General features: G+C 46.9%; 1 protein-coding gene across 1 annotated transcript; it reads left to right on the top strand.

Moving 5' to 3' along the window:
• The first annotated feature begins 24,647 nt into the window (after nucleotides 1-24,647).
• On the top strand, nucleotides 24,648-26,913 carry LOC132114342 (E3 SUMO-protein ligase ZBED1-like). The gene is made up of 2 exons (XM_059522453.1): nucleotides 24,648-26,148; nucleotides 26,248-26,913. Exons 1-2 carry the CDS (start codon nucleotides 24,664-24,666, stop codon nucleotides 26,647-26,649), a joined length of 1,887 nt encoding a protein of 628 aa, XP_059378436.1. The 5' UTR covers nucleotides 24,648-24,663; the 3' UTR covers nucleotides 26,650-26,913.

The raw sequence follows: 26,913 nt of genomic DNA, 5'->3' as shown, positions 1-26,913 counted from the left end.
AAATAAAGGTGACATTGACATTGACACCAGGGCGGCGCAGAGGACCACCACAGCTGTGCGGTCGAGACAGAGGCCCACCAGGGCAGCGCAGAGGACCACCACATCCGAGCAGACGAGACAGAAGCCCCCAAGGGTGGAGCAGAGGACCACCACAGCCGTGCGGTCGAGACAGAGGCCCACCAGGGCGGCGCAGAGGACCACCACAGCCGAGCAGACAAGACAGAAGCCCCCCAGGTTGGAGCAGAGGACCACCACAGCCGTGTGGTCGAGACAGAAGCCCACCAGGTCCACTCATCTTACCTTTGGATTCATCACTTACCTCTCGGCTCGCTTCCCCGCAGTTCCTGTGCCACCCTCTCCTGCTGCCAACTCATCACAACACTTCGGATCCTCCACTCACCTGCATCTTCTCGGACTGTGAATCCCCGGCCAAGTATCACCTCTGTTCCTGTCTTCATGTACTGTTTCATTTATTTTTATTAAATACCCATTAACTCGCACTTGCTTCCTGCCACTCCTTTCACCAGTCATTACAGAATGCTCTGACCAACCATGGAAGCAGCGAGCACCACTTCACTCTCTGACTTCATCCTCCACAGTGTCACCCGCATGGATCAGCAGCAGGAGAGTATTGTAAACACTGGACGTGCGATCCAATCGCTGGTGACACAGGTGTCCGAGCTCACCCAGCAGATCCATTAGTTAATTCCTCCCGCTGCGCCACCCGCACCGCCTGCACTGCCCGCCCCCGGAAGGTCTTCCATGACCACTTCCGGCCTGAACCGCGACTTCCAGTGCCAGAGAGTTACTCCGGTGAGCCTGACTTTTGCAGGACTTACATTAACAAGTGTTCCATGCACTTTGCTTTACAACCCCGCACCTTTGCGACGGAAGAGTCCAAGGTCGCGTTTGTTCTCACTTTGGTTTCTGGCAGGGCCGCCTTATGGGGGGTGGCGGTGTGGGAGAACCATCATCCGTGTTGCACGGATTTTGCACGTGTTGCTCTCTGAGGAAATGAAGGAGGCGCAGTGGGATCGATTCCTGCATGGGCTGGCAGACCGTGTGCATAAGGAGATCTACCTCCTCGAATTACCCCCAGCTCTCAACGGTCTGATCTTTTTATAGATCTAGCAGTTTTTAATGCTTTTCTGTAGGATAGGTTACTTTCCCGCCAAGCAATACGAAATACCTCTAGTTTTGTTTTCCTCCAGCTGTGCTCCATTTTTCAGGCTGCTCTCTTTAGGGTGCGAGTATGCTCATTATACCATGGTGTCAAACTGTTTTCCTTAACCTTCCTTAAGCGTAAAGGAGCAACTGTATTTAAAGTGCTAGAAAAGAGAGAGTCCATAGTTTCTGTTACATCATCAAGTTGTTCTGAGGTTTTGGATATGCTAAGGAATTTGGATACATCAGGAAGATAACTTAAAAAGCAGTCTTTTGTGGTAGAAGTGATGGTTCTTCCATACTTGTAACAAGAAGTAGAATTTACAATTTGGGCTATATGAAGTTTGTACAAGACTAAATAATGATCTGAGATATCATCACTTGGCTGCATAATTTCAACACTATCAACATCAATTCCATGTGACAGTATTAAATCTAGAGCATGATTTCGACAATGAGTAGGTCCTGAAACGTGTTGTCTAACCCCAATAGAGTTCAGAATGTCTATAAATGCTGATCCCAGTGCATCTTTTTCATTATCAACATGGATATTAAAATCAACAATTATTAAAACTTTATCTGCAGCCAGAACTAACTCAGATATAACATCTCCAAACTCTTAAATAAAGTCTGTATGGTGGCCTGTATACAGTAGCCAGTACAAACATAACAGGGGATTTGTCATTAACATTTGTTTCTCTGGATAATGTTATATGAAGCACCATTGCTTCAAACGAGTTGTACTTGAAGCCTGACCTCTGATAAATCCTGAAAACATTGTTATAAATTGAAGCAACACCTCCCCCTTTGCCTTTTATATGTGGCTCATGTTTATAACAGTAATCTTGGGGGGTGGACTCATTTAAAATAATGTAATCATCAGGTTTTAGCCAGGTTTCTGTCAAACAGAGCACATCTATATTATGATCAGTGATCATATTATTTATAAAAAGTGTTTTCGTAGAAAGGGATCTGATATACAATAATCCAAGCTTTATCATTTGTTTATCCATATTGCATCTGTTTTTTATTTGTTGAACCTCAATTAAATTGCTAATCTTAACTTGGTTTGGACGTTTTTTGTATTTTCTAGTTCGGGGAACAGACACAGTCTCTATAGTGTGATATGTGCTGACGCCTCAAATTCTAGATCTGAAACGTGAAATTGAAAATACCAATAAAGCAGTTACCACCATAACCGGGAAGATCGAGCAAGTTGGAAAATCGGTATCTCTGCTCCAATCCAGATACGACACTATACAGGCGGCTGTTCGTAAAGACAGGGATCAGATCAGCGATCTGAAATCTAAATTTGATGACATCACAATAAAGATCGCTGACATAGAAGACCGCAGCAGAAGATGCAATGTACAGTTAGTCGGCCTCAGAGAAGTTGCTGAGGGAGATGACTGCATCGCCTTTTTAAAGGCGAACCTGCCCAAATGGATACCTTCCATCGCAAACAGAGAAATTAAAATCGGACAAGACAAGCAGTCTAAACGCCCACGCACGGTTATATTCAAGCTGCTAGACTACACCGATAGACAGGCCATTCTCAACGGGGCGAGGGCCGCATACCCAGTCAAGTTCGGCAGCGAACCCCTTCATTTCTTTCTGGATTATAGCGCAGACACTACAAAGAAAAGGAAGGCTTTCACTGAGGTTCGGAAGAAGATGGATACATTCCGAATTCGATCGTTTCTCCTCTTCCCGGCTACACTTAAGGTTTCATGCAGGGAGACAAAACCTCTTCCGTTTGCCGTTGGTGGCGGAGCAGTATCTTCTGTCTTCACGGCCTGGGAAAGACATCGCTATTGCATCCGCAGGACTGCCTCCTCAACTGGATCGCTGTGCTGACATGGATATGGAGCAATCCGTAACTCAGTAGAGATAAAACTACACAGCGAGTATACTGTATATGCTTTTGCAAGCCATTTATCTTACTTTTCTTATTTGCTAATTGGGTTTATATAGCCTATATGTGTATATGTATAATATGTTATGGACATTATTGGCTATTGAGACAGGTCCCCCTTTATTTTATTTTTCTAGACTTCTAAATCTTTGAGCAAGTTGAGATTTTATATAGGAATTTATTTTGCTATTTATTTTTAAACAATTTGTAGCCTATTACAATCTTGAATCCTTTCCTATTCCAGCTATAAATATTTCCTTAGTAGTGGTTGGGATCACACCGCAATTGTGCAGTCACGGCTCTTGTAAACTGTAGCCCTATGCCAGCCAGGGGATTCGTTATATCCTCGCGGCTTGCAAATTGTATGTACATAGTTTCGTTTATGTTCATCTGTGTTTTGTTCGTGGCAGCAACTAATTTTACCTCCACACGATATGTCTGCTTTTAATATTCTAAGTTGGAATGTGAGGGGTTTAAACTCACCAATAAAGCGCACTCGTTGTTTGGAATTTTTGCGACGAAAAGATGTATCCATTGCGCTACTCCAAGAAACCCATTTAAAAGACGGAGATGTTAATCGCTTTCAAAATAAATATTATAAGATGTTGGCATGTTCATGTGCGCTTAACAAATCTAAAGGTGTCTTAATCCTGTATAAGAGATCACTAAATTTATCTGTGGATTCAATGGGGAAAGATGATTGTGGGCGGTTTGTATATGCAGCCATTAGAATTAATCATACTAAAGTCCTTTTAACATCTATATATGCATCGAACGAATGTGATCACCAATTTATGGACAATATTTCTGTAACTTTGATTAATTTCAATGATTATCAGATTATTTTAGGCGCGGATTTCAATGCTTGTGTCCACCCTGAGTTAGACCGCTCCTCCACTGACTCTGTCGCAACGCCCTCGTCAGTAGCTCTCAATAGCTTAATTGCAGAGCTTAATCTTGTAGACCCATGGCGTATTAAAAATGGAAAGTTTACACATTCTATTCTGCCCGTCACAAGTCGTTTTCTAGGATCGATTATATTCTGGTTGATCCTTCTCTAGTCCAATACATCAGTACTATTGATATTTTGCCCATTTTGATTTCGGATCATTCACCGGTTATCTGTAATATCACGATAGGTGCTAAAGTCTCTAAAGTCAAAAGAAGGCGCTTTAATATTACATTATTAAATGACATCTCCTTCCTAGATCAACTTAGACAAGAATTAATTATTTTTTTGGAAATTAATTCCCACTGCCATAATCCACAGACTCTGTGGGAAGTTACAAAATGCTTTTTAAGGGGTTATTGCATTTCATACTCTGCCAAAGTCAAGGCCTCTAGGAATAAACGGTTTGAGGAGCTAGAAAAAAAGATCAATGATCTAGATGGTCAACAGGCCAGTGCTTTTTCCGATAAGCTTAATCAGGAGCTATTTTTATTGAAAGCAGAATATACTTTTCTATCTATATCTAAAGCTGAGTTTATCATTCATAGAACAAAGCAAAAATACTATTTTAATGCAGATAGGCCTAGCAGATTGCTTGCACTGAAACTCAAAGAGTGTGAATCTAAAGCCATCATTGATGTTATTAAAACTGACTCTGGTGAAATTACTACGGACCCAAAGGCTGTTAATGATGAGTTAGGTCATTCTACTCTACGTTGTATTCTTCTGAGGTCTGCCTTGACAGAGGAGAATGTAGTGATTTTCTCAGTCACCTGAATCTTCCCACTTTACCAATATCTGCTCAAGAATTACTGGATGCTCCTCTAACACTGGAGGAACTCCACAATGCAGCTAAATTGTTGCAGAAAGGTAAATCTCCCGGCCCTGATGGAATTCCTCTGGAGTTCTATCTAGCTATCTGGGATATTGTGGGCCCCCTAAATCTGAAGTCCATGAATTATGCCATCGATCATGGTACACGTCATAGAGATCAAAATGTTGCCATCATTACCCTTTTGCTTAAAAAAGACAAAGATCCACTCAGTTGTTCTAGTTATCGTCCAATATCTCTGATATCAGCCGACGTCAAGATCCTAGCCAAGGCATTGGTTTTAAAATTGGAACCATATATTGACAATCTGATTCACTATGACCAGACTGGCTTCTTGAAGGGCCGTTTAGCATCGGATAACATGCGCCGACTATTACACATTATTGATTACGCTCAGACCACTAATGCTACTTCTGCCATTTTCTCTCTGGACGCTCTCAAAGCATTTGATAGACTTGAATGGGATTATCTGTGGGCTGTTCTGGAGCGTTTTGGATTTGGCTCTAAGTTCCTAAATATTATACGATTGTTATATAAATGTCCTTCTGCTTCCGTATCAACAGGTTTCTGTCAATCACAACCTTTCTTACTTCAAAGAGGCTGTCGGCAAGGTTGTCCCTTGTCACCAATTTTATTTGCACTCTCACTAGAACCTCTTGCACAAGCTCTTAGACAAAGCCAAACAGTAACACCTATAACTATTAACAACTCACATCACCACATATCATTATATGCCGATGACATTATGCTTTATCTTTCAGACTTAAATACCTCTCTACCAGAAGTTTTGCGTTTGTTTAACTCCTTTAGCACTATGTCTGGTTATAAAATAAACTGGGATAAGTCATCCTTAATGGCAGTTAATAGCGTTACTAAAGCAGCATCTCTACCTAGTGGCCTTGTCTTTGCTAATTCATGCACCTATCTTGCTATTAAAATTGTTGATTCTTTGTCAAGGATTGATCTGACAAATTTTTCTGAAATCAGTCAGAGAATTAAGCAGGACATACAGAGGTGGGACAACATTAAAATGTCAATGCAAGCTAGAATCAGCACGGTTAAAATGAACATTTTACCTAGAGTTAACTTTTTATTTTTCATGCTCCCGTGTTTTCCTCCCCCAAAATATTTCAAGGAAATGAATTCAATAATCTCTAAATTCATCTGGGGTGGTAAGCGTCCTAGAGTCAGCCTTCCAGTATTACAGCGTGCAAAACTGCATGGCGGTCTTGCACTTCCTAATTTAATGCTTTACTACTTTGCTTTCCAAATTAGGGCCATGCGTGTCTGGGTGGACACTCACTCCAAAGTACCCTGGAGAAGCATTGAGTCTAACCGTGTTCTTCCCCATAGACTTCAAGATCTGCCTTATACTAAAAGGTGTGTTCACATTTGATGATAAATTCAATGGTAGTGGATTGCGCCCATTCCAAGATATTCAAGCAGATTATTCTTTGCCAGGTACCTCCTTTTTATGTACTTGAAGTTGAGGTCTGCAATGAAAGCATACGGGGTACCTTGGAATTCTAGCTTAGATGATCACCCATTGTTAAAGTGGTTCAAAATACTGGGAAAATTCAGGGCACAGTCTCCTTGATTTATAAACAACTACTTGAATGTTCATATAAGACCCTGAAGGTATTAGCTGTGTGGGAGAGAGAACTCTCATGGTTGGGCTATAGTCCTGACTGGAATACAGTTTGGTCAAATCTCTGTCTTACCTCCAAAAACCCCTCGCACATTCTTATTCATTTCAAAACGGTATACAAAATGTATTGTACCCCATACAAGCGATACTTGATGAAACTCTCTTTAAATCCTAATTGCAGTCTGTGTAACAATAAGTCTAAAGGTACCTTTTTGCATATGTTTTGGGATTGTTCAGTTATATCCAACTTTTGGAAACATGTAGTTCAAGTACTAAAACATATCACAAAGTTGCAGTTTGACCTCGACCCTTGTCTTATGTTGTTGAATGATGATTCTTCATACAACTTTACTTTAGTTCAGAGAAGATTGTTAATGTCTGGTTTCACTGCTGCTAAAAAAACAATTATACAGCAATGGTTCACTCCTGACATGGATCTTAGAAGATTCTGGCTGCTGTCTTTTCATTATATTGCTTGTTTAGAACGCAGCACTGCAAGGATTAATGGGGCTAGAATAGAAACGGTCACCTATTGGAGTAGTACAGCCCAAGCTCTAAATGAATTGTTTTAAATTGATGATGCATTATTCTGTGTTGTAATTGGCTGCCAAGGTTTATTTGAATGTTTCCTTTAAGTTACCCTCCCTTGTGTCCTTTGTGTTTTTTATTTTATTTTTATTATTGGTATTCATGCTGTCATCCAACATTTGTAATGTTATTATTTAAAAAAAAAAACAAAAAAAAAATCACAAAAAAGAGTCTATATGTGCTGAGAATTAGCTGACCTCTGTGACGTGAGGCAGCTAGCAGACGGTTGGTTTAGCCAGTCTGTCTGCTTCCTGGCCTGGGCCCCAGTTAGTCAAGTATAAACACTAAGACTATTTGCCATATTTCTAGAGAGAAGAGTGGCGCCACCCCAGGAGGGATGAAGACCATCTCTTTTCAACAGGTGAGGTCTGCCCCAAAAGCTCGTCCAATTGTCTATGAAACCTATCTTATTCTGTGGGCACCACTTAGACATCCAGCCATTGAGTGATGACAATCTGTTATGCATCTCGTCACCACGGTAAGCAGGGAGGGGACCAGAGCATATTACAGTGTCTGACATCATGCTTGCAAGTTCACACACCTCTTTAATGTTATTTTTAGTGATCTCCGACTGGCGAAGTCAAACATCATTAGCGCCAGCATGAATAACAATCTTACTGTATTTACGTTTAGCATTAGCCAGCACTTTTAAATTTGCCAAGATGTCAGGCGCTCTGGCGTAAACATTTGACTATGGTGGCTGGTGTCTCTATATTCACGTTCTGTACAATAGAATCACCAATAATTAGAGCACTTTCATCAGGTTTCTCAATGGGTGCATCACTGAGTGGGGAGAACCTGTTTAATGCTTTGATCGGAACAGAAGAGCAGTGTTTTGACCCACGACTACGCTGCCTCACTGTCACCCAGTTGCACTGCTGCAGGGGCTCTGTTGCCGGAACCGAACAATGTACAGGAATCCCTGAGCTAGACGCATGCAAAGCCGTATTTAGAGCCTTAACATTCTTACTGTCCTCAATTAAAGTTTGGATGCGTGTCTCTAATTCTGAAATCTTCTCTGTCAGCCTAACTATTTCCCAGGATTTATCACATGTGAATCCCTCATCTGCGACAGAGATAAACTGTACATGTGGCAAGAGGTGCAAATAGCAATAGCAGGAGAAGCCATTACTCACCGTGTTTAATGAAATATTCTTACTGCGGTTGTTTGATGAACTTGTGAAAAACTTGAGCGAGAGGGAGGAGAGGAGAAAAGAAAACAGCGATAGGTTCGAATGAAAACGCTAATGACAAGCTAGCGAGTGCTAATGCTTTGCAGGTGTACTGCACTCACGGATATAAAATAAAAGTGAACAAATTAATCTGATAAGATTGATTGATAATATCAGAAATATGGTGTGAATTAAGTTATATTTTATCACCGATTAAGTTATATTTTATCACCAAAAAATATACTATCGGGTGGGATCTCCGCCGGGAAGTCCTAAACCACATCTTCAATTCTCCTTCTGGTGAAACTGCGGTGGGAGAACCACACTCACAACTGTCACGCCCTTCTGGACTCTGGAGCCGAAGGTAATTTCATTGACACTGTCCTTGCACGTCACCTGAACCTTCTTGTCCTTCCTGTGTTTCGTCCTATCCATGTCACCGCACTCAATGGCCAGGAACTGCCACACGTCACTCACACCACTGAACCCATAACTCTGCTAACCTCAGGAAACCACACCGAAAATATATCCTTTTACCTCATGGACTCCCCTGTCGCTCCCATTGTTTTAGGTCATCCCTGGTTGGTTAAACACAATCCACGAGTGGATTGGGGTTCCAACACCATCACTTTGTGGAGTGAAAGTTGTCTTGAAAGGAGTCTTGTCTGGTTTCTGCTTGTCCTGCTGTGTCTGTTTCTGTCCTCAGGAGGAGACCATGGTTTTATCAAACGTGCCCGCAAAGTACTTGGACCTGAAGGAAGTGTTCAGTAAGTCCCGCGCTGCTTCTCTTCCTCCGCATCGTCCCTATGACTGTGCCATAGACTTAGTTCCAGGTAACTCTCCGCCTAAGGGCAAGCTTTACTCTCTTTCTATTCCGGAGAGAGAGGCCATGGAGAAATACATTTCTGATTCCTTGGCATCAAGGTTTATCCGCCCTTCCTCTTCTCCAGCGGGGGCGGGATTCTTTTTTTGTGGGGTAAGAAGGATGGTTCTCTGCGACCTTGTATTGACTACCGAGAGCTGAACAACATCACAATAAAGAATACCTATCCTTTGCCGTTGATGTCTTCAGCTTTCGAGAGGTTACAGGGAGCATCCACATTCACAAAACTGGATTTATGTAATGCTTATCATTTGGTCCGCATCAGGAAGGGGGATGAGTGGAAAACCGCCTTTAACACCCCTGGAGGGCACTTGAATATTTGGTGATGCCGTTCGGGCTCTCCAACTCGCCAGGGGTTTTCCAAGCACTCACTAATGACGTGTTAAGAGACATGGTAGATCAGTTTATATATGTTTACCTGGATGACATACTGATTTTTTCTTCATCTCTCCAGGAACATGTGCAACACGTCAGACGAGTGCTCCAGCGATTTCTTGAGAATGGTCTTTTTGTCAAGGCGGAGAAATGCGTATTCCATTCACAGTCTGTTCCCTTCCTAGGGTATATCGTTTTATCGTTATATCGTTTTTGGGAATACGTTTGGATCATGACAATGTTAAGGCTGTGATAGATTGGCCAAGTCCAGATTTCCCTAAGGCCCTACAGCGGTTTCTGGGGTTCGTCAATTTTTATCAACGTTTTATTCGTAATTTCAGCCAACTAGTCTCACCTCTGATCGCCTTGACCTCCCCCAGTACTCCTTTCAGGTGGTCTAATACAGCCGAAACTGTATTTACCAACCTCAAAAGCCGCTTCATTTCAGCTCCCATCTTAGTAGCCCCTGATCCCACACGGCAGTTCGTGGTGGAGGTCGACGCATCAGAGGTGGGAGTAGGTGCAGTTCTTTCCCAACGCGCTGCCTCGGACGATAAGATGCAGGCCGGGGGGTACTCCTGAGACTGCGCTCTACTCCCCCCCTCCCTCCGGGGGGAACCGCTCACGGAGACCTGCGGGAACCTGGGGGTAGGACAGACGAGGCGAGAGAAAAGGAGATGGAAGGAGGAGCGACAGAGACGAGAGAGGAAAAAAAAAATTCCAGTTCCCAGACGCACTGCTGCTCGGCCCTCCACCAGCTGGGTGATCTCCTCCGCGGTGCCTGGCAGTGGAACTGGACGGCCCTCGGCAGACGGCACGACACTCCTCCGCCACCCGGTGGACGGCGACGGCTCCTCCGGTTTTGGGCAGCCAGCAGGAGTCCCCCGTTCCCTGCTCCTCCCCGTTCCGGCAGATGACAGCAGGCTCCGGCCACCTGGCGAACGGCGCCGACTCCTCCGCTCCCTCACGGACGGCAGCCGGGGTCAAAAAGTGTGGCTTTCTACTAACAACATTCCACTCCGCTCCATTTCTATTAAATTAGCTCCCAGATTTATTGGCCCGTTTCCTTTCACCAATATCATTAGTCCGGTGACAGTCCGCCTCAAACTACCTCCGGCGTACAGGAGGATTCATCCCGCCTTCCATGTGTCCAAAATTAAGCCCGTGTTTTATTCACGCATTAATCCACCTACCCCGGTTCCCCCACCGCCGCTTCTCGTAGATGGGGAGCCAACTTATTCAGTTAATCGGATTCTGGACTTGAGGATTCCAGTACTTGGTGGACTGGGAAGGTTACGGTCCGGAGGAGAGGAGTTGGGTACCTGTTATGGACATACTGGATCACTCCCTTATTGATGATTACAATCAGAAGGTAGGCCCATCTGGGAACTCCAGGAGGCATTCCTAGATGGGGGGTGGGGGGTACTGTCACGGTTGGTAAACCTTGATCTCTGGGTTTTTCACTATGTGGGTGAAGTCTGTGTGTTACACATCAGCACTGATTGTTTCTTGTGGGTGTCTAATTGTCATCAGCAACAGCTGTCACTCATTACTCCTCCCTATATATTTCCGTCTATTGTCTTGCGTTTGTCAGAGCGTTGTTTCAAGTTCCTCGTCTCATGTTCTGCTCTCCTTGTGTTGTTTCTTCGTTGGATTGTCTTGTCTCCCCGGAACCCCACCGGAACCCCACCCCGGAACTCACCGTTGGATTCATCACTTACCTCTCGGCTCGCTTCCCCGCAGTTCCTGTGCCACCCTCTCCTGCTGCCAACTCATCACAACACTTCGGATCCTCCACTCACCTGCATCTTCTCGGACTGTGTATCCCCGGCCAAGTATCACCTGTGTTACTGTCTTTATGTACTGTGTCATTTATTTTTATTAAATACCCATTAACTCCCACTTGCTTCCTGCCACTCCTTTCACCAGTCGTTACAACTATACACAAAATAAATATGACAGTAACTCATGCAACCCCTGTTAATGAATCACTGTCTTCTTAAGTGAAACAATAGGCATATGTAAGAAAAATACAAATACCAATTTTTTAATCTTGACCGTCCTGTTCACTTTGTGTGGTTACTGAAGTGGTCCTGTCCCTTTGTATTATATGGACTAAAAATCTTTGTGTTCATATGAAGAAAGAAAGTCATAAACATCTGGTATGACAGAGGATCAGTAAATGGTGAGAGAATTTTCATTTTTTGGTGAACTAACCCTTTGAAGAGCAAGATGTGATGGAGAGGCTAGAAATATATTCGAGACAGTTTATTTGGGGCATTAAGAGTTTTTTTCTTAGCAAATATTGATAAATAATTATTTGTGGTTGATTAGATTAATTAATGAGAAAAGCATGTAATTATTAAGATGTAAAAAAATATTCACTGCCAGCAGGAGTCCCCCGTTCCCTGCTCCTCCCCGTTCAGGCGGATGACAGCAGGCTCCGGCCCCCTGGCGAACGGCGCCGACTCCTCCGCTCCCTCAAGGATGGCAGCCGCCCCTCCACATCACGGGCGGCCGGCAGCGAGCTCGCCCTTCCCCGGCAACTCACTCCAGCCCACCGCCTCGAGCGTCCATGGCGGCACACTTCCTCGCCTGCTCGATGGCACCGCGGGTTCACCACAGCGGCGAGGGATCTTCAGCAGCACGTCCCTCCTTCTCCTGGGCTTCAGCACAACTGTAGCAACGTACAAACTTCATAATCATCGGGAAGAAGGAGGCAGGAACCGGCAGACAATCAAATAAGATTTTAATTACAAAATAAACACAAAACAGCAGGTGAGGAAGTGTGCCACCACGGACGCTTAGAGGCGGTGGGCTGGAGTGAGTTGCCGGGGACGGGCGAGCTCGCTGCCGGCCGCCCGTGATGTGGAGGGGCGGCTGCCATCCTTGAGGGAGCGGAGGAGTCGGCGCCGTCTCGACGGCTGCCCTCACTGCGAGCTACTGCCGATGGTGACTCTGAGGACTCGCCTGGCATTCTTCTCAAAGCCTGCATCCTCCGCTGCGCCGCAGCGCCGTAAAAAGCGCCGCTCTCAGCGTTTACCGGAACCGCCTCCAGCTCTACCGAGCTCGCCAGTTCTCCCCGCTTCACCGGCCTCCCCTGCATCGCTTCCCGATGGTCAGCGCCCGATGTCTGCTGCCGCGTCCTCCGAGGAAGTGGATCTCAGGGCTGCGTCGGAGGAAGAGGACACGTTCTTTCTGCTAGCTTCGGGCAGTGAGGGTTGGGCGAGCTCCGCGGATCTCGCGCCTTCTGCTCAGAGGCCCAGCAGACGGGCTGATATCGACAAAGAGCTGATGCGAGTGCTCACGCTGGCCGCGGCGAGCCTCGGCCTCGAGTGGTCTGCACCAGCGCCCCCTTCTCGTTCCCGGCTGGATCGTAGCTTTCTCCCAGATGAGCGTCTTTCTCCCAGCTCGAAGCACGCCCCTTTTCTTCCTGAGCTTCACGAAGAAGTGGCGAAAGCTTGGAACACTCCATTCTCGGCGAGAATTCGTTTATCTGTTTCGCCAGCATTCTCCACACTGGACGATGCTAAAAACAGAGGCTACCAGTCACTTCCGCCGGTGGAACAGGCTATAGCAGTGCACCTTTGCCCGCCCTCTGCTGGACGGCGGACGAAGGCAGCGTTGCCATCGAAAGCCTGCCGCATGACATCATCGCTGCTCGCACGGATCTTCTCTGCTGCTGGGCAGGCTGCGTCTGCGCTACACACCATGGCCATGCTGCAGATTTTCCAGGGCGATCTCCTCCGCAAGCTGGATGAGATGGGGCCTGAAGCGATCTGTCTCGCGGATCTGAGGAGTGCTTCGGATCTCTCCCTCCGCGCTACTAAGTCCGCTGCACAGGCCATGGGACGGGTTATGGCTTCCGCTACGGTGGCTGAAAGGCATATGTGGCTAACGCTTTCGGACATCGCAGAGTCTGAGCGCGCTGCGTTCCTCGATGCGCCGCTGACTCCTGCTGGCCTCTTCGGATCGTCTGTCAACGAGTTTGTCGAGAGAATCGTCGAGGATCAGAAAGCGTCACAAGCGTTTAAGCACTTCCTGCCAAAGCGCTCCGGTTCTGCAGCGAGCCACGCTAGACCGGCCCCACAAAGCTCTCAGTCACACCCACCGCCTCCAGCTGCTTCATCGCGACAGCGTCAGCAACGCAGCTCGAGACCCCGTTCTCGCTCTTCCAGCCATCGCCCCGCGCCACGGGGGAGCCGCTGCAGAGGATTACGGTGAAGCCGGAAGCCCCGAAGTCATCCTAGCACTGCTAGGAAAGCCCCGGTGTACGAGTTCCGCTGCGGCCGAGCTCTCACCCAAGCGTGCCGCTGTTGCAGTTCCAAGTATTGCGACTGTCTCAGCGTCTTCTGCAACGCGCAAGCCTGCACGAGTGCCCATTTGCCTGCACACAAAAGCTGTTATCACGGCTACCCAGATATTTCCCGAAAAGAGTGTTATTTCTGGTGTTCCGGCCACGGCCGATGGTGCTATAAATGTAGTGACGATGCACACTCCTCAGTGCCCATCTCCACATGTAAGCACAGCCCTGCACGCGGGGCTCGCGCCCATAAGATCGACTCAGGTCGGTCGCGCGCGCCACATAGTAAACGTGCCCACTCCTCAGTGCCCACAAACACTATGTCACACACGGCGCGTGGTTTCTGTAAAAACGAAACCCGTGCACGTACGCTCTGCCCAGGCAGACAGCGAGTCGAAAGCGGTAAATGTGCACACTTGCAGCCCACAGTTACTCGCAGACATCACGAGTCCCACGGGACCCGCTCAGCCCTCCCTCAATCGGTTAAGCGCCGGGACGGGGTCGAGGAGGAGCGATCTGCCCGCTGTGATCAGCACGCTCCCCGCCTCAAATGCCACAGGCGTAACGCCCATGGTGCAGCACACCCAAGCGCCGCCGTTGCCCAGTCAACAGAGCGTGCTTCGCATCCAGCCCTTAGCCATTTATGCAGATGCATGGTCAGCGCTTCCAGGGGTTTCGGATTGGGTGCTAGGCATTATAAAGAGAGGCTACTCGCTACAGTTTCTTCGGCGCCCTCCACGCTTTTTAGCGCGCGTCGAAATTACGGTCAAAACAGAAGTAGCACACATACTTCGGGCCGAAATATCAAAAATGTTGAGCAAAGGGGCTGTACAGCCTGTGTCTCGAGCTCAAAGCGAGTGGGGGCTGTACAGCAGATACTTTCTAGTGCCCAAGAAAGACGGGGGTCTCAGGCCCATACTGGATCTAAGACAGCTGAACAAGGCATTGGTGAAACTCAGTTTCAGAATGCTTACGACCAGGAAGCTCCTCGCACATATTCGCAGAGGGTACTGGTTCATGTCAATAGATCTGAAGGACGCGTATTTTCAAATACAGATAGCATCAAGTCACAGGCGATATTTGAGATTCGCCTTCGAGGGCCAGGCATACCAGTTTACAGTCCTGCCGTTCGGCTTGTCCGTAGCTCCTTGTATGTTTACGAGATTTTGGGTATAGCTCTGGACTCATGTACCATGATGGCGCGGCTGTCACCACAGCGCGCGTTGGGCATTCAGCGCGCAGCGAGTTCTCTCCGCTGCGGCGCGACCGTTTCGCTCAGAGAATGTCAGAAGATGCTGGGTCTCATGGCCTCAGCATCTCCAGTTCTGCAGTTGGGCCTGCTCCGCATGCGCCCCCTGCAGTTCTGGCTGAAAGTGCGGGTACCGCGCGGAGCATGGGTATCTGGTCGACTGCGTCTCAAGGTCGATCAGGGCTGCGTTACAGCCCTGGAACCCTGGACAGCAAACGACTGGTACCAATCAGGTGTAAGCCTGGGGACTTCCTAGAAAGTGAAGATGGTTTGGGCTCAGCGCAACTCATGTGCCTGGGCTACAGAATCTGGGTCCAGACAGGCTGTCCAGAAACAACATTCCCACGGGCGAATGGTCTCTACACCCGCAAACAGTCCGGCTGTTGTGGGAGAGATTTGGCAGGGCGGAGGTGGACCTCTTCGCATCCCACGAAAACGCTCACTGCCCCGCGTTCTTTTCCAAGAACGAAAGCGCGCTGTCGCGGAGATGGCCGTGCTGCCCGCTTTATGCTTTCCCTCCCATCTCCCTCCTTCCGCAGGTGATAGAACGGGTGAGAGAAACGAGAGGTTCAATACTGCTTGTAGCACCTTTTTGGAAGAACCAACCATGGTTTCCAGATTTGATGCAGTTAGCAGACATCGCCCAGTGGCCAGTGCCGTTGAGGAGGGACCTCCTCTCGCAGGCCAGGGGCTCGATTTGGCAGCCTTTTCGAGCTCCTTCTATAGGGTTGGGCCACACCCGTTTCGGCGGGAAGTGGCATGAAGGGCACGAAGCGCCCTTATTGGTCTGGTGTTGCATCAGCCTGCGCTCAATAGGCTGTGCAGTTGCCGCAGAGCAGCCAATGAGCGAGCGAGCCGTCTCGCCTATGGCTGTGTACTGCTGCAAATGCGCTTTACAAAAATTCAAAATTAAGGATAATTTTTTGCTTCAGTATTTCGTGAAAAGAGACTTTTCCCGTAGCGTCTTAGCTAAGACGCAGTACTCGTTCCCTCTTCTAGAGAGAACCAAGGTTACGTTAGTAACCGAGTACGTTTCATAGACAATTGGATGAGTTTTTGGGGCAGATCAGACCTGTTGAAAAGAGATTGTCTTCATCCCTCCCGGGGTGTTGCCGCTCTTCTCTCTAGAAATATGGCACATAGTCTTAGAGTTTGCACTTGACTAACTGGGGCCCAGGTCAGGAAGCAGACAGACTGGCTAAATCGACCAACTGCTACCTGCCTCACGCCACAGAAATCTGTTAATTTTCAGCACATAGAGACTCTTTCACCTAGATATCACAGTATAGAGACTGTGTCTGTTCCCCAAACTAGAAAATACAAAAAAACATACAAACCAATTTAAGAGTAACAATTTAATTCACATTCAACAAATAAAAAACAGATGTAATACGGATAAACAAATGATAAAGCTTGACTTACTGATTATCAGGGCCTGTATTCACAAAACATTTTAAGACTAAAAGTAACTTGCTGATTTATGAAAAAATCTTAAAGATAGTGTCAGTTCCAAATTTAGGACTCCTGAATTTTTGCTCTAAGAGTATTTCACAAAGTGTTTTAGTGCTAAAATTAGTTCCTAAATTTGTGAAATGTTAGGAGTAATGAGGATAACTCCTAAGTCACTTTTATGTTTGCATGTCTTACTATTAGCCATGATTTTTCTGCTAATTAAAAGGCTGTTTATATGCATATTACCAAAATTGTATTAGTTGCTTAGTCGCAGGAAAAAAAAAAACACGATTTCCACATGAGGTGGCGAAATCACTGTCCGTCACAGACAAACCCTTTACGACTGGTAAATGGTAATATAGTACATTGGGCAGGACATCTATATGCTCACCTAAAATTCATCGACCTAAAAAATGGCTTACCGTCTGAGATATGTATGTAGTAACTTTACATGGCAGCTCAATGTAATGTTAGTCTAGAAAAAAGTGTGCATGTTTGTGCGGAGTGTGAAAGCTGAACAGTAGCTTGATTGGGCTACTGCGTGACAGATGGAGGCACCGCTGTGAACATTTGCTCTTAAAATACTTAAAAATTTTTGGTCATACAGATAAGAGTAATGCATCTTTTGTATCTGTAAAGACTCTAAGTTTATTTGTGTGCACTAAGAATAGCAACAAAATTATGTGCTTTTGTAAATCAATTAAAGGTAACATGATCCGCTTTCCACTGTCTTGGACTCTGTGAACATGAGCGTGTCACTTCGAAACTCTGTGGATGCTTGCCTTATTACAGATATGAAAAATATATCTATAGAGAGTGAAACTTTTAAATGAACCAATTTAAACAGAAAACAAATATTCTCTCATTATGTAATCCATATGAAACATGCATACAGGTGCTGCAGAGATGAGTCACTGTCGCAGACTTCATCTCTTAAACCGAAAACAGAAAGCACTAGTGTAACAATAAATAACAACATTAAAATAAATTAAAACCTTAATGCAGTGTACTTGCTGATTTTACCTAACAGATTCATAATTATTATATTTGCCGGTACACTGTGGCAAGCCTTTTTTGTGTGCGTTTGAGCGCTTATTAGGCTATGTAGGCAATTAAAGGCTTATTATTAGGATTTATATGGTTTATTAATAAAAGTGTGACTAATAGTCAACTAATGCTTAAAATGAACTAAAAATCTTCAGTCCTAATGCATACTGACTAATTGTTTATTAGAAGCATACAAATGACAGCTGAATATATAGCCTACTTGTTTAATTAGTGACACTAAGCCTGCATTTTAAAATCTTTATTTGAATGTGGCAATTAACATTTTTATTTTAAAACCTTTATTTCAATATAGCAACATAATATTGCTTTCTACAATATTTTTATGAATAAATCTTTGAAAGAGACTATCAGCCAATCACTGTGTGCATAGTTTGTAAGTATGCTGAAATCATCCATAGCAAAGAGGTCAACACCGCCATTACTCTTAGCTTACGACTTCTGTCTATTCCTTAATAAAAGTTTGTCTCAGCAGCTTTGTGAATAGGTTTTAAGAAAGAACTCTTAGCTAAAAACCTTTACTGCTATTTAGGAAAACTCTTAGGCCCAATCCCAATTCTATTTTATACCCCTTCCCCTACCCCTCCGCCTACCCCTTCCCCTTATCCCTTGAAACAGAGTGTCAAGGGGTAGGGGAGAAAATATTCCCCTAAGGATTGGGACACCACTACCATGACGTCACACGCCATCATTCGTCATCTAGCTCATACAATACACACATATACTGGTGTGCTGGTGTGCATTAGAGCCTTTAATTGTCGTTCTGTATTAATGAGCTGCTTACTGATACACACACATATCGGAAATCGCGCAGCTCACACATCCAGGAGAAAATAAACTTGTCAACGCTGCCCCACGACTTTTATTAAATAGTTTAAATACTGAATCGCTAGATTATATTTTCCAGCGACGAGAGGATACCATCGCTGTTTTTAAGTAAACTCACTCTAAAAACATAAACGCACAGACGCGAATAGACGCAACTTCCATCTCTCTCTCTCTCTCTCTCTCTCTTGAATAGGAAATATTTGAGAAAATGGTTTAGCGATTTCTAATTATTGGGGGGATTAGCCCCCATCAATGTCTACGGCAGTTATCGCCCTGATCAGACATATGCTGTGGCACTATCATGCAGTCTGTAATATGACGTTAGCAAATATAAGCGATTTTTTGCAAACATTTATTTGAGAAACACGACCATTAATATGAACTCACAATTGAATGTAAACTAAAACAAATGATTAATTTTCGTTAAAATCTTTATTTATGCCAAAAAAGCTTACATTTATGTGTCTTTTTGTTCGCTGTAGCAGCCATGTTGGTGAGATAATTCATACCCCTTCGTTTGAAGTGTGGTCCCGAAAAATCTTCGTTTGAAGGGCTATCTGGCCCTTCCACTTCAGGTATAACTCGTTTGAAATAATGGTGCTTCATATAACATTATCCAGAGAAACAAATGTTAATAATAAATCCTCTGTGATGCTTGTACTAGCTACTGTATACAGCCCACCAGCTCACCATACTGAATTCGCTGATTTTATATCCAAGTTAGTTCTGGCTGCAGATAAAGTTTTAATTCTTGGTGATTTAATATCCATGTTGTGTCAGGAGAAAGCAGGCTGGATTCAGGTGCGGGTAAACTCAAGGCTTTATTCACAAAGCGGAGACAGAGAAGAAAGAGTCACGTTCCACAGGTTTCACTCGCAGTGACAGGATGAACAGCAGATGAGTCACGTTTCACCGGTTTCACTCGCAGTGACAGGATGAACAGCAGATGAGTCACGTTTCACAGGTTTCACTCGCAGTGACAGGATGAACAGCAGATGAGTCACGTTTCACAGGCTTCACTCGCAGTGACAGGACGAACAGCAGAAGCTACTAGGAGCTCTGGGCTTGTAAGAACTAGAGCAGAGAAATAAGCTAAACACACTGGAGCCTGAGGACAAGACACGACAGGGTGAGTACAAAGAGCTGCTAGATGATCGGAGCTATTGGAACGAATAACAACAGTCTGACAATAGACAGAGAAACACAGGGAATAATAAAGGGGAAAAAATTAGAAGGACATAGAGAACAGGTGGCGAGCAATTACGGTTAACAACGGGGAACAAGGGAGGCGGGGAAAACACAAACAGGCAGACGTGGTGAGCTGTCAAACCATCCCAACACACACACACACCCACACCAAAAAAGACAGGTGATTTGCCCCGAGACCCGACAGTACCCCCCCTCCCAGGAGCGTCACCTGGCGCTCTAGGAAGGGGCCTACCTCGATGCCGCCGGAAGTCCTCAATCAACGAGCGGTCCAGAATGTCCCGGGACGGCACCCAACACCTCTCCTCTGGACCATACCCCTACCAGTCCACAAGATACTGAAACCCCCTGCCGCGGCGCCGCTCATCGAGTAATCTCTTAACCGTATAGGTAGGAGATCCATCCACAAGACGAGGGGGTGGGGGGGTGGGGCGCCTGCAAGCAGGATTAAGGGGGGAAGAGAACACAGGCTTGACCCTGGAAACATGAAACACCGGGTGAACCTGACCAAGAGTAGGAGGGAGCTTGAGCCTGATCGCCACCGGACTAACCACCTTGGTGATGCGGAAAGGCCCAATGAATCTGGGTTCCAGCTTACGAGAAGGCGCCCGGAGAGGCAGATCCTTGGTAGAGAGCCAAACCCGTTGACCACACACATAGGTAGGAGGAGAGGACCGGCGACGATCAGCTGCAGCCTTGGTTCTGTCAGAGGCTTGGACCAAAATCCTCCTGACTCTCTCCCAGGTGCGACGGCAGCGCTGGACGAAAGCCAGGGCGGATGGAACCGCTGCGTCGGGTTCCTGTGATGGGAACAGAGGTGGATTATAACCAACAGCACACTCAAAAGGGGACATACCTGACGCGGCCGCAGGAAGGGTGTTATGGGCGTATTCTGCCCAGGAGAGCTGCTGACACCAGGAACTTGGATTGTTGGATGCTAGACAGCGGAGCATTCTTCCTAGATCCTGGTTGGCCCGCTCACACTGCCCATTGGTCTGAGGATGAAAACCAGATGACAGACTAGCAGAGGCCCAAATCTGTCTACAAAATTCCCTCCAGAACCGGGAGACGAACTGGGGACCCCTATCAGAAACCACATCCACCTGTAACCCGTGGAGACGGAAGACGTGATCCACCACCAGTTGGGCGGTCTCCCGGGCGGAGGGTAGCTTGGGCAGGGGAATAAAATGAACCGCTTTGGAAAAGCGATCCACCACCGTGAGAACTACAGTGTTTCCCTTCGACGGAGGAAGCCCAGAGACGAAATCAAGGGCAATGTGTGACCAAGGACGGGAAGGAATAGGGAGAGGATGCAGTAGACCATCAGGAGGGCGATTGACAGGCTTACTTTGGGCACATGTGGGGCAGGCCAACACAAACTGTCTAACATCTGCGGCCATAGTAGGCCACCAAAAACGCTGTCGGATGGCAGACAACGTTCTCCGAATACCTGGATGGCAGACTAACCTGGACGAGTGACCCCACTCAAGGACCTCAGAGCGCAGCGCAGCCGGCACCAGCAACCTGCCCGCCGGACACTCTCCCGGCACCTGCACCCCTCGACCGGCCTGCTCAACTCGCTGCTCAATACCCCACGAAAGAGCCCCGACCACCACCCCCTCAGGAAGGATGGCCTCGGCCGCAAACTCCCCCCCCGGAGCACCGAACAGGCGAGAGAGGGCATCAGGCTTGGTGTTCTTTGATCCCGGCCGGTACGAGAGGGTGAAATTGAATCTGGCAAAGAAGAGCGCCCAGCGGGCCTGACGCGAGCTCAGCCTCTTGGCCGAACGGATGTATTCTAGGTTCTTGTGATCCGTCCAGACCAAGAAGGGCTGCGCTGACCCCTCCAACCAATGACGCCACTCACCCAAGGCCAATCGTACCGCCAGTAGCTCTCTGTTGCCGATGTCATAGTTATGTTCTGCAGGGCTGAGACGATGAGAGAAGAATGCACAAGGATGAACCTTCCCATCATGGAGGGAACCCTGAGATAGAACTGCGCCAACCCCAACGTCAGAAGCATCAACCTCGACAATGAACTGGGCCTCCGGATCTGGAACCATCAGAATAGGTGCAGAGACAAAACGGGACTTTAAAATGTCAAAGGCTACCTGCGCTTCCCGGTTCCACCTGAAAGACACCTTAGTGGAGGTTAAGGCTGTCAGCGGTGCAGCGATCTGACCAAAATTCCGGATGTAATGCCGGTAGAAGTTGGCAAAACCCAGGAAAGGCTGCAGAGCCTTCCGGGAGTCAGGGACCGGCCACTGGGCAACAGCTTCAATCTTAGCGGGATCAGGCTTGATCCCCTCCGTAGAAATAATTTGGCCAAGGAACGTAACAGACTCAGCGTGGAATTCGCACTTCTCCGCCTTGACAAACAACTGGTTCTCTAGTAACCGCTGGAGAACCCGTCTGACATGCTGGGTGTGTAATTGGAGAGAAGAAGAAAAAATCAAAATATCATCCAAATACACAAAGACAAATTGATTAATCATGTCACCCAACACGCTGTTGATGAGTCCCTGGAAAACGGCTGGAGCATTGGTCAGACCAAACGGAAGAACCAAGTACTCGTAGTGTCCCGAAGGGGTATTAAATGCCGTCTTCCACTCATCCCCCTCCCGAATGCGCACCAAGTGGTAGGCGTTGCGCAGGTCTAACTTGGTGAAGACCCGAGCTCCCTGTAATAATTCAAAAGCAGAAGACATTAAAGGTAACCTGTTCTTGATAGTAATGTCATTCAAACCTCTGTAATCAATACAAGGGCGCAGGGAGCCGTCCTTCTTCTGAACAAAGAAAAACCCTGCACCAGCGGGAGAGGAGGAATGGCGGATGAGCCCAGCCTGAAGTGACTCACGTATGTACTTGTCCATGGCCTCTCTCTCAGGACCTGAAAGGGAATATAAACGACCCTTAGGCGGAGAAGAGCCCGGGAGGAGATCAATGGCACAGTCGTAGGGGCGATGCGGAGGTTGCGAGGTGGCCCGGGCCTTACTGAAGACCGCCCGAAGATCATGGTATTCCGCCTGTACCCCAGTCAGGTCAGAGGGATCCTCCTGAGGAGCACAAGACACAGAGACAGGACAAAAAGTAGCACCCAAACATGACACATGACAAGACTGACTCCAGGCTAAAACAGAATTATAGACCCAATAAATGTGGGGATTGTGCTTGTGCAACCATGGGTGTCCCAGAACTAAAGGAGCCTTAGGGGAATCAATAATAAACAGTTCAATCCGCTCATGATGACTGCCAGCAATATGGAGGTCTATCTTGGTAGTGACGTGGGTGATGGTGGTAAGGGGACGGCCAGCTAATGACCATGCTGAAACGGGGCTAGCCAAAGGAACAAGCGGGATCTTCCAACGTTGAGCAGAGGCAGCATCAAGGAAGTTCCCCTCAGCCCCTGAGTCCACAAGGGGGAGTCCAGTGTGTGAATGACTCTGGAAGGAGAGTTGGAACGGCAGCTGAGTGCGTGTTGCAGGAGAGCTTGAGCTGAGAACCGTGCCCACCAGGACGCTCCGCCTCACTGGTGGACCCTGGCCCTTTAATGGGCACTGAAGGGCGAAGTGGCCTCCCTTGCCGCAGTATAGACACGCCCCCGACAACAGACACTCCTGCTTCTGCCGTGGTGTAAGCCGTAGATGACCCAACTGCATGGGCTCCTCCTCCGAGGGCTGTCGGCTGGCTAAACTGGCTGAAGAGGACTCTAGGTGGCGCCACGGGGCGGGTGTTTGCCGTTGTTTGCGGCGCCGGCTGGGACGACCCTCAATGCGGAGCGCGAGACTAATGAGCCTATCCAATTCCAGCGGGAGCTCTATGGCCGCGAGTTCATCCGAAATAGCGAAATCCAACCCCTCAAGAAAACGAGCGCGCAGCGCGCTCTCATTCCAGCCGCATGCCGCAGCTAAAGTCTGGAACTGGATAGCATAGTCAGTGACGGAGCTCCTCCCCTGAGACAGTCGTGATAACTGGGCCGCCGCCTCGTCACCCTGAGCAGAGCGATCAAACAATTTGGCCATCTCTTGACTGAAATCCGCGAAGGTGGCACAACAGGGAGCCCGCGATCTCCAAACGGCGATTCCCCATTCGCGGGCACGGCCCAAGAGGAGTGTAAGGACGTAAGCCACCTTGGTCTCTTCATTAGCGTAACGCCGGGGCTGCAGAGAAAACTCCATCGAGCATTAGGAGAGAAACGCTTGACAGGCGTTAGGATCGCCATCGTAGACCGGCGGATTGTTGGCATGGGGTTCGGACTCGTGTGACATACCGGTGTGAGAAACGGGACCCCGGCTCGTTGCCTCTTGCTGAAGATCGTCCACCCGTGTGAGGAGTTCGGAGACTCGGGCACTGAGAACTTCCACATCCAGCACGGTGGTGTTGAGCTGGATGGCATGCTGACCCAATAAAACTCCCTGATTTATGAGAGCTGAGCGAAGTGGATCAGATCCCGCTGAATCCATAATTGGCCAGACTGTTCTGTCAAGAGAAAGCAGGCTGGATTCAGGTGCGGGTAAACTCAAGGCTTTATTCACAAAGCGGAGACAGAGAAGAAAAAGTCACGTTCCACAGGTTTCACTCGCAGTGACAGGATGAACAGCAGATGAGTCACGTTTCACCGGTTTCACTCGCAGTGACAGGATGAACAGCAGATGAGTCACGTTTCACAGGTTTCACTCGCAGTGACAGGATGAACAGCAGATGAGTCACGTTTCACAGGCTTCACTCGCAGTGACAGGATGAACAGCAGAAGCTACTAGGAGCTCTGGGCTTGTAAGAACTAGGGATGTAACGATATTGACGATATCGCGCCATCGCGGTGGTAAACGTGTCTCGATATCGTCGTGGTTGGGTTACAATATTAAAAGGACAGGTGTCCGTCAAAAAGCAAGAGGAATAAACACAGTCCCGCGGAACAAATCATTGTTAACTACATAGACCATGATCCTTTGCGCTGCGTCGTCACAACAACCGTTGTTAAGCCAATAGGATTGCACGCTGCACGCTGTCCACACAAGCTCACAGCAAGCCAGCATGGCCGACAGCGATACTTGTAAGGATGAAAACAACAACCCCGAATTTGAGATTGTGCCAGCCCCTGCAGCTTTTAAATCAGATGTCTGGAAACATTTTGGTTTCGCCGTGTCAAAAAACGCAAAAGGAGAGAAGGTGGTGGACAGACAATGGACTATGTGCAAGCACTGCCACAGTAAACTGCGATACAACACAGGAAACACAAGCAACATGCGAAGTCATCTGACGACCCATCATCCCGAAAAGTTTGCAGATTCTCTCACAAAGAAAGTCCTGTCCGGTCAAAAAACCCTGAAGGAGGCATTTTCAACAACTATGCCACACAACAGCGCAAGGGCTCAAGAAATCACGAGGTACATCGCGGAATACATAGCGTGTGATTTACGTGCCTTTTCTGCAGTAGATGGCAAAGGATTTAAAAGGTTAGTGGCCAAGCTTGAGCCGAAGTATCAAATGCCGTCGCGGGCTCATTTTAGTCAAACTGTGTTCCCTGCTCTTTACCGTGAGACAAAAGAACGTGTCATGTTGAACCTTAAACGGTCTGAGTGCATTGCTATTACCACTGATGGGTGGACTTCAAGAGCGACTCACAGTTACATCACTATTACGGCACATGTTTTGACGAGTGAATGGGAAATGCAGAGTTACGTTTTACAAACTAGACAGCTTAGCGAATCACACACTGGCGTAAACATAGCTGAAGTCCTTAAATCTGCAGTCAAAGAGTGGGGGCTGGACAAGATTGGAACAAGGATCGCTGTTGTTACTGACAACGCAAGCAACATGCAAGTAGCAGTAAAGGAAGCCGAACTGTCCCCTCACATACGGTGCTTTGCGCACACACTAAACCTGGCCTCCCAAGCAGGTTTAAAGGTCAACGCAGTGACCCGCCTCCTCGGTAGAGTCAGACGTGTAGCAAGTTTTTTTCACCGCAGTTCTACAGCCACAGCCGTGCTGACCACCAAACAAAAACTACTCAATCTCCCTGTACATAAACTCATTATTGATGTAGTGACAAGATGGAATAGCTCTCTGGACATGGTGGAGCACTACCTTGAACAGCAACAAGCTGTTGCTGCAGCCCTACTGAGTGATGAACTGAGACACAAGTCACGTGAAATTGACACTTTGGACACATCTGACATTGCAAATGCAGAGGATCTTGTGAAGATTCTTTTACCAATAAAAAAGGCCACAACTGTTCTCTGTGATGAGTTGCAACCAACAATATCTCTCATTTCACCACTAAAACAAATGATTCAAGACAGCATGGCCACAGATAATCATGACTCAAATGCCATTGCTCAGATGAAGGGAGCCATTCTGAAGGATCTTACTGACAGATACCAAGGAGAGGATGAAAAGTTCATGCAGGAGAGCAGTGCTTTGGATCCACGCTTTCGGACCTTGCAACATCTAGGCAGTGGAGAGAGAGAGGACGTCTTTGAAAGAATAAAGTTCAAAGCATCACAGATGCAACAACAGGTAAAAAATGTTAAAGCTGTGCCATAGAGAAAATTGAGAGAATTCAAATAAAATGTAACAAAATGCTGATATAATGTCTTTTTATCATTTATGAACCAGGACCAAGATGTGCTGCCCAGGAGCCCACATCCAGCAGATCTGGACGACAGCAGCGCAAGCTTTGTGCCTCCTCTTAAGAAGCATGCCCTTGAGGACCTCCTTGGCTCTTCTTTTAGCAGTAATCAAGTCACAGGTGGAATTCAGGCAGAAATTGACTCTTACTGCAAAGAAGCATTAGTTTCTCTGTCTGCTTGCCCTCTTAAGTGGTGGAGAGACAATGCAGGGCGGTATCCTATTCTGTCTTCATTAGCAAAGACCTACCTGTGTATACCCGCTACCTCAGTGCCCAGTGAAAGGGTATTTTCAACAGCAGGGGATATTGTAAATGCCCAGAGGTCTCTTCTTCTCCCTTGCAATGTAGATCTTTTGATTTTTCTAAAGAAAAACTTGAACATTAGCTAAAGAATAGTTCAGTGTTTTTCAGAAGGCTTTTTGCCAGACAGTTTAAGGATTTTTTTTACTGTTCTTTTTTTTTTTTTTTTCTTGCAATGTAGATATTTTGATCTTTCTGATGAAAAACGTGAACATAAGCTAAATGATAGGTCAGTGTTTTTTTTAAAGGCTTTTTGACTGACTATTTTATTTAAGTTTAAGTTATGTTTCTAAATACCAGTTTTAAAAGGCTGCCCTTATTTGCCTTGCACATTTAAACCTGACTTAACTTGA

The sequence above is a fragment of the Carassius carassius genome, chromosome 33 (assembly GCF_963082965.1).
Source record: "Carassius carassius chromosome 33, fCarCar2.1, whole genome shotgun sequence".
NCBI classification, from domain to species: Eukaryota; Metazoa; Chordata; class Actinopteri; order Cypriniformes; family Cyprinidae; genus Carassius; species Carassius carassius.
The sequence above is the reverse complement of the archived record's forward strand: the minus strand, read 5'-3'. Positions and strand labels throughout refer to the sequence as shown.